Source organism: Xiphophorus hellerii, chromosome 1 (assembly GCF_003331165.1).
Source record: "Xiphophorus hellerii strain 12219 chromosome 1, Xiphophorus_hellerii-4.1, whole genome shotgun sequence".
NCBI classification, from domain to species: Eukaryota; Metazoa; Chordata; class Actinopteri; order Cyprinodontiformes; family Poeciliidae; genus Xiphophorus; species Xiphophorus hellerii.
In genome coordinates, this window is record NC_045672.1 from 964680 (window position 1) to 980580 (window position 15901).

Sequence of the window (15901 nt, forward strand, 5' to 3'; positions counted from 1 at the left end):
GCAACCCCTCTAGCCTTTGAATTAAAACTGGAATGGAGTACTTCTGCAACCTAGGGACATTTAAGTCTGAACTGGTCTTTATTTCTCATGTGGGTCTCCTGTAAAAAAATAATGTCAGGTTTCAAACGCTTTAAATGAGATAACACCCTACACCGCTTGACAGCACCCCCTAAACCTCGAATATTCCAGCTGATAAATCTTATATTTGAGTTGTTCGTATTAGCCATGTGAAATATGAGTTAACATTGATGAGGCAACCCGATTTCGTCCCCACGCACCAGGTATAAGGAAGAGAAGAAAGAGGACAAAACAACAACAAAAAAACCCAACAATATTTCTGAACTGACACTATCCCTCATCCCACCCCAGATAGCACCTACCACTACCCCGTCCCCAAACGACAGGATACCAGTGCGAACTCCTAATGGAGTCATGAACCTAAAGACTAAACTTAAGGTTTTGGACCAAACAGTCACCCTCAGTTCACCTCAATTCAGTTGGAGCTCCTGCAAACATGTGAAAACAGAAGTGTAGCTAATAACAGAGCAAGTACATTACATGTCGTCTAACTCGCCTATGCCTTGGGCCGGCCCGGACCGAACAATATGAGCGGCTCCACTCACAACAAATTAAACTATACAAAACCGAAGTGATTCAACTGTGCATTACAGCCATCACTGCCAGAAGTCACTTTGGATGCGCCAGTGTAAAGAGAAACCTGGCCACGGCTATACTTACACTCGAACCGAAATTAGCTTTCAGGTGATTAAGCCAGATTTATTTCATCTTGAGTGTTTTCACGAAGGCAGTCGCCTCCGCGGGTGAAGTAAACTCTCTCGTGACACCTCCCTTGGTGATGCGGAGACGCGCTGGATGTAGAAGCCCAAACCGGATGTCCGGAACCTCTCTGAGCTGGCGTCTGACGTCGTTGAAGGCTGCACGGGCTTTTGCAGTCTGAACGGTAAAATCAGGGAAGATGGAAATTGTGAGATGGAAATTGTGGAATCCCCCACCTTGACTCGCTGCTGGGCTCTGGCACGTCCTAGGATATCGGCGCAGTCTGCATAATAATGTAAACGAGCCATTATGGGACGGGGCCGCTCACCGGGCTTCGGCTTGGCTTGTAGAGATCGGTGCGCCCGGTCTACAACCGGCTCCTTCTCCAGGCCGAAGGCGTCCTTGAGCAGGGTGAAAATCGTGTCTGCGCTGACTGGGTTACGCTCTTCCGGTAGTCCTATGATTCTAATGTCGTTACGCCGAGATCTTGACTCCAAGTCTTCACATTTATTGTCAAGAGCGAGGACCTGCGCTGAGAGCCTGTCCAAATTGCTCTTGAGTGAGACACATCATCAGTGCATGAAGACAGCGGTCCTCCATGTCTGCAACAGTCGCCCTCAGTGCATCCATCTCCGACCTGATAGCCGCAATGCTAGCACTTAGCTCGGTCTTCACGCCGTGCAGCTCCAATTTAATCTGGGTCAAATTGTTAGTCAACGCCGTCTCCAATTCAGTCTTGAAAATGTCCACCATCTCTGCACGAAGTGCAATGAGGAGTTCAGCTTTAAAATCCGGGGAATATACGTTCCGGGCCGTGGAAGATTCTTCCGAAGGCGGTTGCCAAGTAGCCGAGCCCCGCGGTGGATCAGTATCAGCAGGCCGAGGTGGGGATGCAGTCGGTGGACCAGGCCTCGCCACCGTAGTTGTTGAATTATTCGTATTTTTGGGCTTTGGAGGCCTCTTAAGCTGTAGTAGAGTCGTTGTAAGATTTAGAAGACAGGCAAAGTGCACGAAAATGCCCAAATACACCTTATAAAAAAGATCATTTGCAGGAGCTCCCTCCACCACGTCTTACTCCATCAGTCACAAAACCGGAAGTCCCCTAAATGGAAATGTTGAGCAAAACACAAAGAACTTTTCTTTTAGCAGCATTTTTTTCTTTTATTGTTATTTTGTAGTAAGTCGGGACCCAAACAGGAGAGGCGACCCCAGAAAACTTTTACAGGGCTTCCCAGAACAAGCCAGCAAATATTTTAGGGGGGAACAGTTAAAAAATAAATATACATATATTATTGTATTTGTTTATTTGTTGGATTTTACATTTATGTCTTCATTTAAGAAGATGAATTTGTATGTCTTTTTAGGACATGAATATGATTTTTTGGGCAACATTTTCAAGAGGGGGCCATGGGACGTCTCTGGCAATCCAAAGACTTTTAGCTCAACATGCGACTTGGCCACACCATCCATTCATGATACTTGGGTTAATAGAGCAAATGTTTAAAAGGAAATTACTGCTGGAAATACACAAAAATATTTTATGGATTAAAAAATTTAAAATGATAATAGAAGAAAGTTAAATAACGGAAAACATTAGGGCAATTATCAGACTAATGTTCTGTATGTTATTCTGTTGCTAAAATGTTTCGTTCTCATTAAAATATTGCAGGTCAAAGAGAAATAACTCACAGTAATATTATTTTTCAGTTTTTATTTGGGGGGAAAAAATGTGATTTTGTCCCCTGAGTATTTTCAACTTTACGATTTTTGCTGCAGGAAGTTTGAACACGGCTGAAATAAAAAGTGGGTGCATTTGATTGTTCCAGGATTTTAAAGGCATAACGGGCTAAAATTTAACTTCTGGACTCAATCATGTTGAAAATGTGTGAATATTTCTTAAAAATTAAGCTATTAAATGTATTTGAAATGAAGTTAAAAGGTGTAACTGGCAAGAGGTTGACAGTGATTTTTCCCCAACCTGAACTGGTTTGCGTTCTGCATGAAAAAACAACCTGCTGTTTTCTCCATATGTGTGGAATTAGGATTTGGGTTGAAAGCCCAGAATCCATTTCTGTCAAAGAAAACATCCAGTCCTGGCAGAACCGAAATGAGGATATGTTTATGGTCTGGTGAAACCAAACTTGGAACTGTTCAAGGTAAAGAGAGACTTCTCCTGTTTTCGCCCACATCACAGCATTTATCCTAATCAATAAAACAGTGAGCTCATCAGGAACATTTTGAATGTCATAGTTCAGAACTGACAGAAAGTCTTGATGGTCTGACCGATCCGATGACCTTTTCACTTCAAGCTTTGCAAACACTGGGACCAGATGTGGACCCAAAAAGTCTAAATCATGGTTCAAAAAAATATTTGTTTTATGGTGTGAACACTGAAGTTTCCAGGTTACTTCAGCTCTTTTACTTTTATATTTTCCCCTCAAACAGACTTCTTTGTTTTTCAGTGGAACTGTACTGGAAAAAATGTCATTTTAAAAGGGGAACATTGTTGAAATGATTCATTATTCTTTAATTTTTGACATTTTAGCAGTCCTGTGTACACATTTGATACAAACTGTGTGAGTACATAAACCTGGCATTTTGTTTACCACTTGTTAAATAAAGGATCTTTTTTTGATTTAAAAAATTACAAAACATAGAAAACCCTTGTAGTTTTTCAGTGAGAATCAGAAACATTGAGCATCCTGGATGATATCTCTCTGAAAAACATGGTTGTGTTAGCCCGGGGGCTCAGGCTGTGTTATGAAATTAATATCTTACAGCAGCCTGACCTTTTATTGTTGTCTCTCTTCATCCAGGTGAGTGAGGAGCTTATCCGCGTCGCTATCTTGTGGCACGAGATGTGGCACGAGGGCCTTGAGGAAGCTTCCCGTCTTTACTTTGGCGAGCGTAACGTAAAGGGCATGTTTGCTGTGCTGGAGCCACTACACGCCATGATGGAGAGAGGACCACAAACCCTCAAAGAGACTTCATTCAACCAGGCTGGTGTCAGATTTTTACAAAGTGCACTTTGGGTTTTTCCTTTGATGTTTAGCATGTTTTCTGGTTCATAGGCAAGGCCAATTTATTTCTATAGTACATTTTGTGTACAAGACAGTTCATAGTGCTTTATAGAAAGAATAGAATAAGAGTTTCAAAACAGATCAAAATCATTGGTACAACTTTAAAACAAAATAAATATGAGGAAAGAATCATTGACAAACAGGAAAAAAAGTATAGGCAACATACTTTCAGCTCTCACATGCACAGATATGACAGTTGTGTCGAGCAGTCAACTAGTTCTGCACCGACTGTTTGGTAACTGTATGACTGTAACTGCACGACACAGCTGTCATATAACAAACAACAACAAACCCAATTGAAATGCACTCCTTTAGGAAACCAGTCTCTTAACAAAGTGGGAATTTGTATCTCTAAACTGCACACAGTGCCTGTGTTATAGTGACTGTATTTCATCATATTTTCCCATTTATTGATGCTCTCGTTTGAGGAGAAAATAGTAAAAATAACAATCCCAACAATACAGACAGATTTGGGGAGTTTTAAACATTAATTGGGATTTGTTGTGACAATAGCAAATCACAATTTTATGATAAAAAATTTATCATGATAAACGATACGTGCCCACCACTAGTGAGGAGGCCATTACAGTAGTCTGACCTGCTGGGGAGAAAAGCATGGATTCATGTTTTGAGGTCTGATTTAGATACTATTTTCCTCCTGCTGCCAGTGATATCATCCAGACTCATCTGCATAGTTGTGGTAGGACACATTATACTTCTGAATTAACTGGGACACTGGAAGCATGAACAAGTTGAACAGTAGGGGTCCAAAGATTGACCCCTGAGGACTCCCACAGGTCTGACAGTTTCTAAGGTCAATTAAATGCCTGTAGTCCTCGAGAAAGAACCGATTTAAAGCCATACATATAAAAAGATGTACTTTGTTTCATGGTTGTTGGTGTTGCTTCATCTAATGCATCGACTGATTTTTTTTCTCACTTTTCATCTCCATTTTTCTTTCTCCAGGCTTACGGCAGAGATTTGATGGAGGCCCAGGACTGGTGCAGGAAGTACATGCGCTCTGGGAATGTGAAAGACCTGACACAGGCCTGGGACCTTTACTACCACGTGTTCAGACGCATCTCCAAGCAGCTGCCTCAGGTAGGCCTGTCGCGATAAACGATAAATCAATTAATCGTACGATAAATTCAACCTCATTTTAGTTATCGGCTTTATCGTCTCTTCCGGCCTTTTTCTCTTTCTGTTGATGACACTGAATGAAAAAGGGCTCAACTCCGGTGCTCTCCACTGACATCTCCCTTCCTCATATCCTTAGTGTAATGCCCATTGCACACTTCAAGATCTTAGAGCTGTCGGCCCATTTTCAAAACCTAAGAGACCACACATTAGCCGACAGAAATCTTAGGTATAACGGTTCGATCGTGCCGTGTGGTGTCCAACAATGGGCACAAAATAATGGCTACAAGTTCAGTTAACTCATTTTAAAACCGGGCACTAATCAATGCTTTACTACAATCTGCCTACAATGCATGTGGCTAGTGTCAACGTAACGTCCTGACTGAATGAAAATCATTATAACCTATTTATGTCACGTTAACGAAGAACAGCTGAAAAGTTACCGGGTTTTATCAACTGCGGTAGCAATTTCACTCCAACTCCTCCTCTTGTCATTTCTATATTCTTTTCATGTTGAATAAACATTAATGTTGTTTCCACATATCATCTCCAATGTCCGCTGGGCTTCAGGTTGTCAGCTGTTAGGGATTCTCCTCTGTAATTTTCGCTCAGAAAGCGGAGGAGAATCCACGCTTTCTTATTGGCTACCTGTCACATTCAATAGGCTGCGTTAAGTTCCCAGTAGGGGAAAACCCCTGATTTAGCTCAGAGCGGCCACGACGGTCTACGTAACACACCACACACTACAGGATGATCGGTTATGAAATCGCAAGCAACAATCATAGAACGGCCAACGTTCTAAGATTGTCATAAGGGGAAAATCAGGGCAAAAAATCATATAGTGTGAACTATTGCATCAGGCAGTCGATGTGCCCATCTTCTCTATTTAAATCTAATTATTACTGAAGGGCAACATAATATACAGACTTCATAATCTGCACTCTTTTGGTTGAATGCAGTATTTATTTCCACTTTGGCTTTATGTTGTTTAGTTTTTATTCAAGTATATTTTTTGTTAATGGAGACTGAGAATCCATTTTATTTTTGTTTTTGGTTGTTTTGTTTATTTTGTTTATCAGTTCCATTGTTTAGTGTTCTTTTGAAAATAAAGTGTATCTATCTTTGGCAGGAAATCGCATGCATTATTACGTCATTTCCATTAAATCAGTGTAAAAAGGTCTTCAAACAATATTATCGTTTATCGCAATAATTTATGAGACAATTAATCGTTGAGCAAAATTTGCTATCGTGACAGGCCTAGGTGCAGGTTGGTGGAAAGGATCCGATTGCTGTTTTTTAACCAAACAAAAACAAATAGTTAGCTTTATATACTTTCACTTTATTTTGCAAAAACACACAATTTTACCAAGGATTTCTAGTGCAGATATCTTTACACACTTCAAATAAGACAAAAATAACTTGTCAGCAAGATGTTGGAGCTTGTTTTGAGCCAGTAATTTTCTAATATTGATGAAAAAGTATTGGTTCCATTGATTATTTCACTTTCAACATGGGAAAAATGTCTTATTATAAGCAAAATATCTGACAATGGAACCAATTTTTCATCGGTATTAGGGTATTATTGACTCAGCACAAGCTCCTATATCTTGCTGAAAAGTTACTTGTAAGTTATTTTTGTCTTAAATATAGTGTACTATAACATTTGCAGTAGAAACTAGACCAAAATAACTGGGTAATATTCTTGTTTTTGCAGTGTAATGTGATTATTTGTGTACTGGAACATCCAAACTTCCTGCAAAGGAAACAACTTTGACAGACTGGAGAATGTTTGGAATGTGAAAAATCCATCACTGGAGACTTCTGGAGGTTTAGTTGTAGTTTAATAAGACTTCAGAAAGCTAGTACTGCGCTGCACAAACTGTGGTCCACTCCAGATCTGATAGATCTTTTTCCATTTTCTGTCCCGACATTTTCCTTATAAATAAATCCAGCTGACTGTGTCTCAGCTGCATCAATTAACATAAAAAGAAAAAGAGAAATATCTGTACCATCTCTCTGGCAGCATGCCAACAGCACGGAGGAGAAAAATCTTACATTTCTGAGGAGTTCATTGCCATTAATAATGTTGAACAGAACTGAAAGAATGCAGGGTCTTATGAAACAGGAGGATGGTTATTGTTTAAATTTTTGTCAGACATAATTTTTCAGTTATTTTAATGACGTCATTGTTTGTTTATTTGCACCCAAGGCCTCGCCTTTATTTTAATCAGCTTTCTCCACCTTATGTTGTGTTCACACATAATATGGCAGAATCTAGCAGGGTAACCCTTATTCCGTATTGCTATAAATGTCTGAAAGACACACCTATCACACACATCTCAGCAATAAGTGTTAAGGTCAGCTAAGTTGTCATTGCGGGACCTAAATAGGACCCCCCTTCCCACGAACTGACGCTGTTGTCACAGTTGCTTAGAGACGTACACTGCGCAGCCGCAGTGAGCTGCTATCAACCCGCGTCTTTTTAAAATGTCCACCGATACTGCTCTGTCCGTAGAAGTAAAACCTCTGGCAAAAATTCAGACGGTAGTGGGAAGACGCACATTCCAGGCTAAACAATTAGTGAAGTTTAATAGGGGCATTTAAAAAAATGTGTCAGCGATGTTCAGTGGCGCCCAGTGAAATCTTAGTGATATCTGTGATATCAGTCAGGAGAGGAACCTGACTGATATCACAGTCAGGTTATATCAGAAATAACGGATTAACCCAAAACATCACATATGGGGGGGAGAAGTTGAATGTGGGTTGTTTTTGCGGTGTCAAAAAACCATATGCAATGAACAAGCATGCCAAATTGAAACATTTCAGCTGGTTGAACCTGAAAGGTTGCGTTTCAGTGTAGGCAGTGTGGTGCTTTCATGAACACAAATCACCTCTGTCGGCCGGTGCTTCTTGACGACAAACGGTTTAAAGCTCAGCAGACGAACCTCTTTGCCAACTGGCAGAAGACGTTTAATAATGAGTCACAGGATTGGTTTTTAAATTATGAGATCAGCTTTTAACTTGATTGTTTGTGTTGGGTTTAAATTTGATCATATTCATGTAATCTCAGTACCTATCCCTCAACTTTATCTGAACAGTTAAGCAAAAAGCAGTCAGTCAATGACAACATGCCAACAGCTTATTTCAAGTTGACAACTAAAGAACCAGACATCAGTCTCTTCATCCCTCAATCATTTCCTGAGACAGAAAAATAATATAAATGGCAATTTAAAAGAACAAATCATAAACATAGATTAATAGTAAATAAATACATATTTTCTTTTGAGGTTGCTGACAGAGCCATAACAAAATATTGCTTTATTCTTCTAATGTACAGAACATGCAATTTTTCTTTGAAGGAAGTTTGTTTTTGTATGTTTGCCTTTTGAAAAATGGTTTCACTTGAAATTACTGACACATCCATAAGAAAATATTGGTTTATTCATTTAATTATTAAATATACACTGTGTTAGGTCTTGGTTCAATAGGCTATGTGCAATCATTTCTATATGTTTTAATAAACATTGAACCAGTCCGGTCCTCGGCTTGTAGCAAATTTGGTTTTTTGGCCTTCGGTGTATTTGACTTTGACATCCCTGGCCTAGAGAGTACGGTTTGTCTGTGGAAGTCTGATGTGAAATCAAACTCTGATGTGGACCAAACAAGTGAACTCTGGTCCCTAAAAAACTCAGTTTGGTTCTAGTTGAAGTGAAGTGTAGATACAAGCGGACCGGAAGCAGGAAACCGACTACAGCGCAGGGCATTTTGGGTAAATACAACCAAAACAGACACGTTAGCCCAGCACTAACTTTAGATATGGATCATGGTCTTTTACCACAGAGAGAGGAGAAATTCTACAACCACCAAAGTCTGACAACACTCCCTTTTCTTCCATTTGGTGAAGAAGGAAGTTGCGCTCAGTGTCTTCTTCAGACATTTTCATGTTGTTTCCTTCAGTGATTCTTGGTGTGGAGGGGAACAGATTTTTCAAAGGGTTAGTGTCAGGTTCAAACACCTATTGAGACAGATTTAACAAACACAGAAAGACAAGAGAGTTAGATTCTTTTGTACTCGCGAGGAGAACAGCCAGAGATGTTTTCAGTCACATGTCTCTTCCATTCTGAAAACATATGTGTCCGTTCTCCCTTTTTATTGCTGTTAGGATCCCTGTTACAGAGAGCGTCTCAAAGGGGCGGGGAAAACACTTCAGTCACATGATTGCAACGCAAATGCTAGTCACTAACAAAACACATGGTATCTACACACTAGATTATTCTGTTCCAGACACAGGATAACACAGAGCAAGTTGTACGTCTTCATGGCAACAGTTTTATAGCTATCTAACAGGTCAAGGATGCAGAGGTTTCTGCTGAGCGATAACCCTGTTGAAAACATTTGTCTCTGCTCTTCCTCAGAGAGGCCTTCTGAGAAAGGAATCAAAGTAATTCAACAACACAGAAAATTTCTTTATGCTAAGATGAAACAAATAAAGGCATATAAGACAAGAACATTATAAAGGCACATGAAACAACAAATATTTGATAACAATATATATAATTTACCTAACAGTTAGGTTTGTTTGACTCAGAGCAGTGTCAAGGTGAACCATAGCAGCTGAAAATGTAACAAATGTTGCAACTTTGGTCCCCAGTGGAACTTAGTCTGTGAGTCTATGATGCATGAAAACAGAGACAGACTCCGTACCAGAGAACATTTCTCTTCACTCTAGTGGCTGTTAAAGACCTGCTGAGCGTCTCTAAACGCATGGAAATCTTAACATTTTATCTTATTACAGCTGTCCAAAATTTTCAGTAACCTCAGTGATATTTTTACTTATTGTGTTTTCTTCCCCAGTGTTATTTTGAAGCTCTGTCAAATGTGACTGTAAACATTTCTAAGAATTTTATGTACAAGCCTTTTCAGAAAGAATGTATAGCAACAAATTATCTGCTGGATTCATCCAAACAGCAGATTTAGAGCCAGCCAGAGCCAGCTCCATGTCTGGTGACCATATATTGACATTAAACTCCTCTGGTTGAGGTCTCCAGATCCAGCAAACTCATAGAGAACCTTAAAGTTACGGGTTCTCATCGTAGCATCTTAATAACTAAAGCAAGGTGGAACCTCAACCTCTGTATAAGCCAGTGTCTGGTAGGATTTGCATGGCTTTAGGCTCTATGGTTGTTGTTTTTTCTTCTTTTTCGAAGCTCAGCAGTCTCCACAGTAATTGTCTGTTCCTGTCCTACATGCTCGCCTCACAGCTCACCTCCCTGGAGCTGCAGTACGTTTCTCCCAAGCTGCTGATGTGTCGCGACCTGGAGCTGGCTGTGCCTGGCACATACGACCCCAACCAGCCTATCATTCGCATCCAGTCCATCGCTCCCTCGCTGCAGGTCATTACCTCCAAGCAGCGTCCACGCAAGCTCACCATCATGGGTAAGATAAGGAGGAAATTGCAGTAATACATGGCTGCTGTGAGCCCCGTTTACAGGAGCAGAGCAGATTAGAGAGCGCTGGCTCAGGCCCAAACAGGAAGCCGCCTCGGGGTGAGAGGTCAAGGCTTTATTTAAAATTCATCTTCTGGGGGAAGTTTTGTGTGTGGCTAATAGAGGAGCATCAATCCTTCATTTTCTGCAGCTGAAGGAAGGCAGAAAAATGGTGAAGCAAACCAATTGCAAAACAACCAGAATACATAGACTTGTTACCTCGACCTGTTTTCCCGTAACATATAATTACTCAGTAATATTTTTACATTTCCGGTCAACTTAACATATTTTAATACAAAAACACAATGGACCACCGGTGGACCGTCTCGGCACCCCGACCACCGGACTTACCAAGTTTTCTGGGTGAAACCCCGAAGAAGAAATTCTTCTTCTGCTATTGCCTAGTTGTCAATGAAATATAACAGTGAAGATTATATGAAATGACACAGGAGCCACTTTGTCAATCAGTCACAGCTTCACACCGATTCGCTGGACGTTTTCTGCTTTGTAAAAGATAATGGCTAATATTTCATCTGACCTCTGGAGCAAGACTTTAAATTAAGAGTTAAATTAAGAATTCATTTCCCTCAAGCACAGTTCTGTCTGTCTGATGGCAGTCCGGCTCCTTCAGAGGATAAAACTTCATCCAGAATACTTCAGATCTAGGTTTAATAGTTTTACACATTGTTATTTTATTTAGTTTTGACCTGAAATATTAAACTTTAGTGTCCATTGGTTAGCCATTTGTCTGCTAGCTTAGCTAGCTTAGCATTGTTTTTAGTTTCAGTTTAGTTTTTATTAATTGCAGTTTTACACGATAAAAACACAGAATCTTTCCAAATAATTTTGTCAAATTTGTGTAAATATCTTAAAAACTATATTTTAAAATATCTTAACAACAATTACATTTAAAAAATCCCAGAAAACCAACACAGTTTATAGAAAATGTGTTCTCTTAGGACAAGTGACCGACCAAACATATCAGGCAAATAAACAAACATTAAAACATTTTGTGATTTTTAAAAAAATTTTTTTATCTGTGAAATCTGCTATATAAATATAATTGACTTTGTTGGGGCGTGCCATGGTGGCGTAGGGGTTAGCATGACCCATATTTGGAGGCCTTTAGTCCTCGACGCAGCCGTCGCGGGTTCGACTCCCGGACCCGACAATACTTGCCGCATGTCTTCCCCCCTCTCCATCCCCGTTTCCTGTCAGCCTACTGTCACATAAGGGACACTAGAGCCCACAAAAGACCCCCTGGAGGGGTAAAAAAAAAAAAAATTTAATTAAAAAAATAATTGACTTTGTTACTTATTATTGGCAGAATAACTTTCAAAGGTTCAGCAAACAAGTAACTCACTCAGTCAAAGCAGCTTTAGTTTGAGCTTTTCTAGTGGAGGTCTTTAAAAATAGACTTTATTTGGGAAATATTTATCTTGGAGATAAAATCAATACAGTAATAACACTGTAGGTTATTTCATTTTTATAAATTTTAATAAAATATTATCACCGGAATGTCACCATGTTGTTCATGCTGCAATGCATTCTGAATAAATGACGTGTAATGGTCCAACTGTCTGGCTCCTCCAGCCAAAACAGTGATGAGTTTTTTAGTTTGTCCCGGAGCTCTTTGAAATAAATCGGAATGTAGAAATCACAAGAGATAATGAAAATGAGGAGGACCAAACAGAGGAAGAGGACATAGTTGGCCGTAGGAGCTGCTGGTGTTTTGCTGCTGCTGCCGTCTGCTTTGTAAATGAAACCATGAACAACAGGTACCTCTGGTCGGACAGTGTGATCCGGTAAGTACTTCTATAGCTCTGTGTCCGGACTTTACCACCGACACCGGACCTCCAGGATCAGGTCTGATCAGTGATGTCAGTACCGCAGGCGGTATAGCTCCTGTTAGCATCTCAAAGAGCTTCCAGCTCTGCCTGTCTCTGCACGGCATTTATTTTTAGCTCGTTAAGGTAACATCACCTGTTAGAACCTTCGTAGGTTCTGCTGGTATAAATGACTCAAAGTGTTCTGGAGAAATGTCCAGGGTACAGATTAGGTCCTTTGGAAGTTGTGTTCCACTCTGGCTCTTGCACTGTGCTCTCCTGTCTTTCATGTGGGAAATTATCCAGAGTCCCCTCAATTTTTATTTTTATTTTTTTAAATTACAGCCAATAGAGGAGTGTCACAGTGTGACATTGCATTTACACCAGTCAAATGCAATATGATAAACAACAACAAATTGCAACATAATTAGGCCAACATGTTCAACTAGTCGTGGATCCTAGTTGAACATGTTGGCCTAAAGTAGAATGTGATAAAATATGGTCCACATATTTTATCACATTTTACTGCAAGACAGTTTTACCTAAAGCTAATTCTGTTCAAAGTAATCCTGAAAACACATCAATAGATTTCATAATCAAAAACTAACCACATTCCCTAGTAGTTTAGTTGAGTTAGTTTGGTGAACACTCTTTACGTTTCTTTAATTTTAGTTTTATTTTTTTTCAGTAAATGAAAATGTTTTTTTATTCTAATTTTTGTTAGTTTCAGCAGCCACGGTGCGTTCTTTCTTCTTTATAGCAAGTGAATAAAGCTTCAATTTTCTTCATTCTATCTTCAAACTCTGCAGTCCTACTTTCTCCATTTCAGTGGCACATTTTCCCCCCAGGTGTCAGAAATAATATACACTGCACAAAAAAATAAAGGGAACACTCAAATAACACATCCTAGATCTGAATGAAAGAAATATTCTCATTGAATACTTTGTTCTGTACAAAGTTGAATGTGCTGACAGCAAAATCACACAAAAATCATCAATGGAAATCAAATTTATTAACCAATGGAGGCCTGGATTTGGAGCCACACACAAAATTAAAGTGAAATAACACTACACGCTGATCCAACTTTAATGTAATGTCCTTAAAACAAGTCAAAATGAGGCTCAGTATTGTGTGTGGCCTCCACGTGCCTGTATGACCTCCCTACAACGCCTGGGCATGCTCCTGATGAGGTGGCGGATGATCTCCTCAGGGATCTCCTCCCAGACCTGAACTAAAGCATCCGCCAACTCCTGGACAGTCTGTGGTGCAACGTGACGTTGGTGGATGGAGCGAGACATGATGTCCCAGATGTGCTCAATCGGATTCAGGTCTGGGGAACGGGCTGGCCAGTCCATAGCTTCAATGCCTTCATCTTGCAGGAACTGCTGACACACTCCAGCCACATGAGGTCTAGCATTGTCCTGCATTAGGAGGAACCCAGGGCCAACCGCACCAGCATATGGTCTCACAAGGGGTCTGAGGATCTCATCTCGGTACCTAATGGCAGTCAGGCTACCTCTGGTGAGCACATGGAGGGCTGTGCGGCCCTCCAAAGAAATGCCACCCCACACCATTACTGACCCACTGCCAAACCGGTCATGCTGAAGGATGTTGAAGGCAGCAGACCGCTCTCCACGGCGTCTCCAGACTCTGTCACGTCTGTCACATGTGCTCAGTGTGAACCTGCTTTCATCTGTGAAGAGCACAAGGCGCCAGTGGCGAATTTGCCAATCCTGGTGTTCTCTGGCAAATGCCAAGCGTCCTGCACGGTGTTGGGCTGTGAGCACAACCCCCATCTGTGGACGTCGGGCCCTCATACCATCCTCATGGAGTCGGTTTCTAACCGTTTGTGCAGACACATGCACATTTGTGGCCTGCTGGAGGTCATTTTGCAGGGCTCTGGCAGTGCTCCTCCTGTTCCTTCTTGCACAAAGGCGGAGGTAGCGGTCCTGCTGCTGGGTTGTTGCCCTCCTACGGCCTCCTCCACGTCTCCTGGTGTACTGGCCTGTCTCCTGGTAGCGCCTCCAGCCTCTGGACACTACGCTGACAGACACAGCAAACCTTGCCACAGCTTGCATTGATGTGCCATCCTGGATGAGCTGCACTACCTGAGCCACTTGTGTGGGTTGTGGAGTCCGTCTCATGCTACCACGAGTGTGAAAGCACCACCAACATTCAAAACTGACCAAAACATCAGCCAGACAGCATAGGTACTGAGAAGTGGTCTGTGGTCCCAACTGCAGAACCACTCCTTTATTGAGTGTGTCTTGCTAATTGCCAATAATTTCCACCTGTTGTCTATTCCATTTGCACAACAGCAGGTGAAATTGATTGTCAATCAGTGTTGCTTCCTAAGTGGACAGTTTGATTTCACAGAAGTTTGATTTACTTGGAGTTATATTGTGTTGTTTACTAGGAGTACTAGGTTTTCGATTTCTCCCCAGACTTACTGAAACAGTGCCAAAAGAACCTGAGTCCAAACTGACGACTCTGATGGCTCAAATTAGCATCCATTCTTCAATTGTAAATGTGGTCGTTGACCGTCAGGCCAGAAGGTAGGAGTGTGAATAGTCCATGTTGGGGGTGGGTATCTATGATACCAACAGGAGATCAGATCTCCTGTAGATAATGCTCTTCAGTCTAGTTTTGAAGCATACATGAAGTGTTTTTGGAGAGATGTGACCTTTTGCAGCTGATCCATGATGTTGTGCTGCATTATCCAGTCTAAGTCGAAGTCTAAGTCTAAGGAACAATTGTGCAACTGTGAGATGCGTTGAGGCCATTACCAGGGTACTTATAAGGTAATGGCCTTATTTACAGAACAAAAGCAATCCTTCAGGTCATTTGGCCTATCTCTAGACTGCATAGGTAAATGTCAAAATGGACTAACTCCAGCACTTCTAGTTTAAGTGTTCCCTTTATTTTTTTGAGCAGTGTATTTTCAGATATTGCGTTGTCATTAGATATTCTGGTGATATGAGAGCTCTGCTGTAAGCCGTGCTTTAGGACTAATTGTGTCTTATGAAATAATTTTTCGTCCAGCCAGACACAGCCTCAGGTTCTGCTGCTGCAGAGCAGCATCCGTATGACTGTTACCCAATACCATAGCTCCTTCTGAGCAAAGCATCAATAAAGTATGCTGTGTCTCCCTCTGCAGGAAGCAACGGCCATGAGTTCATGTTCCTGCTGAAGGGCCATGAGGACCTAAGGCAGGACGAGAGAGTCATGCAGCTGTTCGGGCTGGTCAACACGCTTTTGGCCAACGACCCAGCGTCTCTGCGCAAAAACCTCAGGTACACACACAGGCTGCAGACACAGCCTACAGGTTGTGTCCTCTCCATCATTCACAGGACGGGCATCAGATGGAGGGAGAAACAGGAAAATGTCTTTACCAGCTGAAACACAAGTCCTTGTGCTTATTTAAAGAAGTTTTGTTTTCCAGGTCGTGACCTGGAAAACATGACCAACTGTCAGGTTTAAACACCTATTGAGACAGATTTAACAAACACAAGAAAGACAAGAGAGTTAGATTCTTTTGTACTCGCGAGGAGAACAGCCAGAGATGTTTTCAGTCACATGTCTCTTCCGTTCTGAA

At 41.2% G+C, this 15901-nt stretch overlaps 1 protein-coding gene across 2 annotated transcripts in view; it reads left to right on the plus strand.

Moving 5' to 3' along the window:
- Nucleotides 1–15901, plus strand: part of mtor (mechanistic target of rapamycin kinase) — a 168414-nt gene that overhangs the window by 131737 nt on the left and 20776 nt on the right. For both annotated transcript variants that reach the window (XM_032562658.1, XM_032562647.1), the window contains exons 44-47: nucleotides 3594–3776; nucleotides 4824–4958; nucleotides 10256–10430; nucleotides 15464–15599. In XM_032562658.1, coding sequence (XP_032418549.1) covers nucleotides 3594–3776; nucleotides 4824–4958; nucleotides 10256–10430; nucleotides 15464–15599 — 629 coding nt within the window. The remainder of the gene's footprint in view (nucleotides 1–3593; nucleotides 3777–4823; nucleotides 4959–10255; nucleotides 10431–15463; nucleotides 15600–15901) is intronic.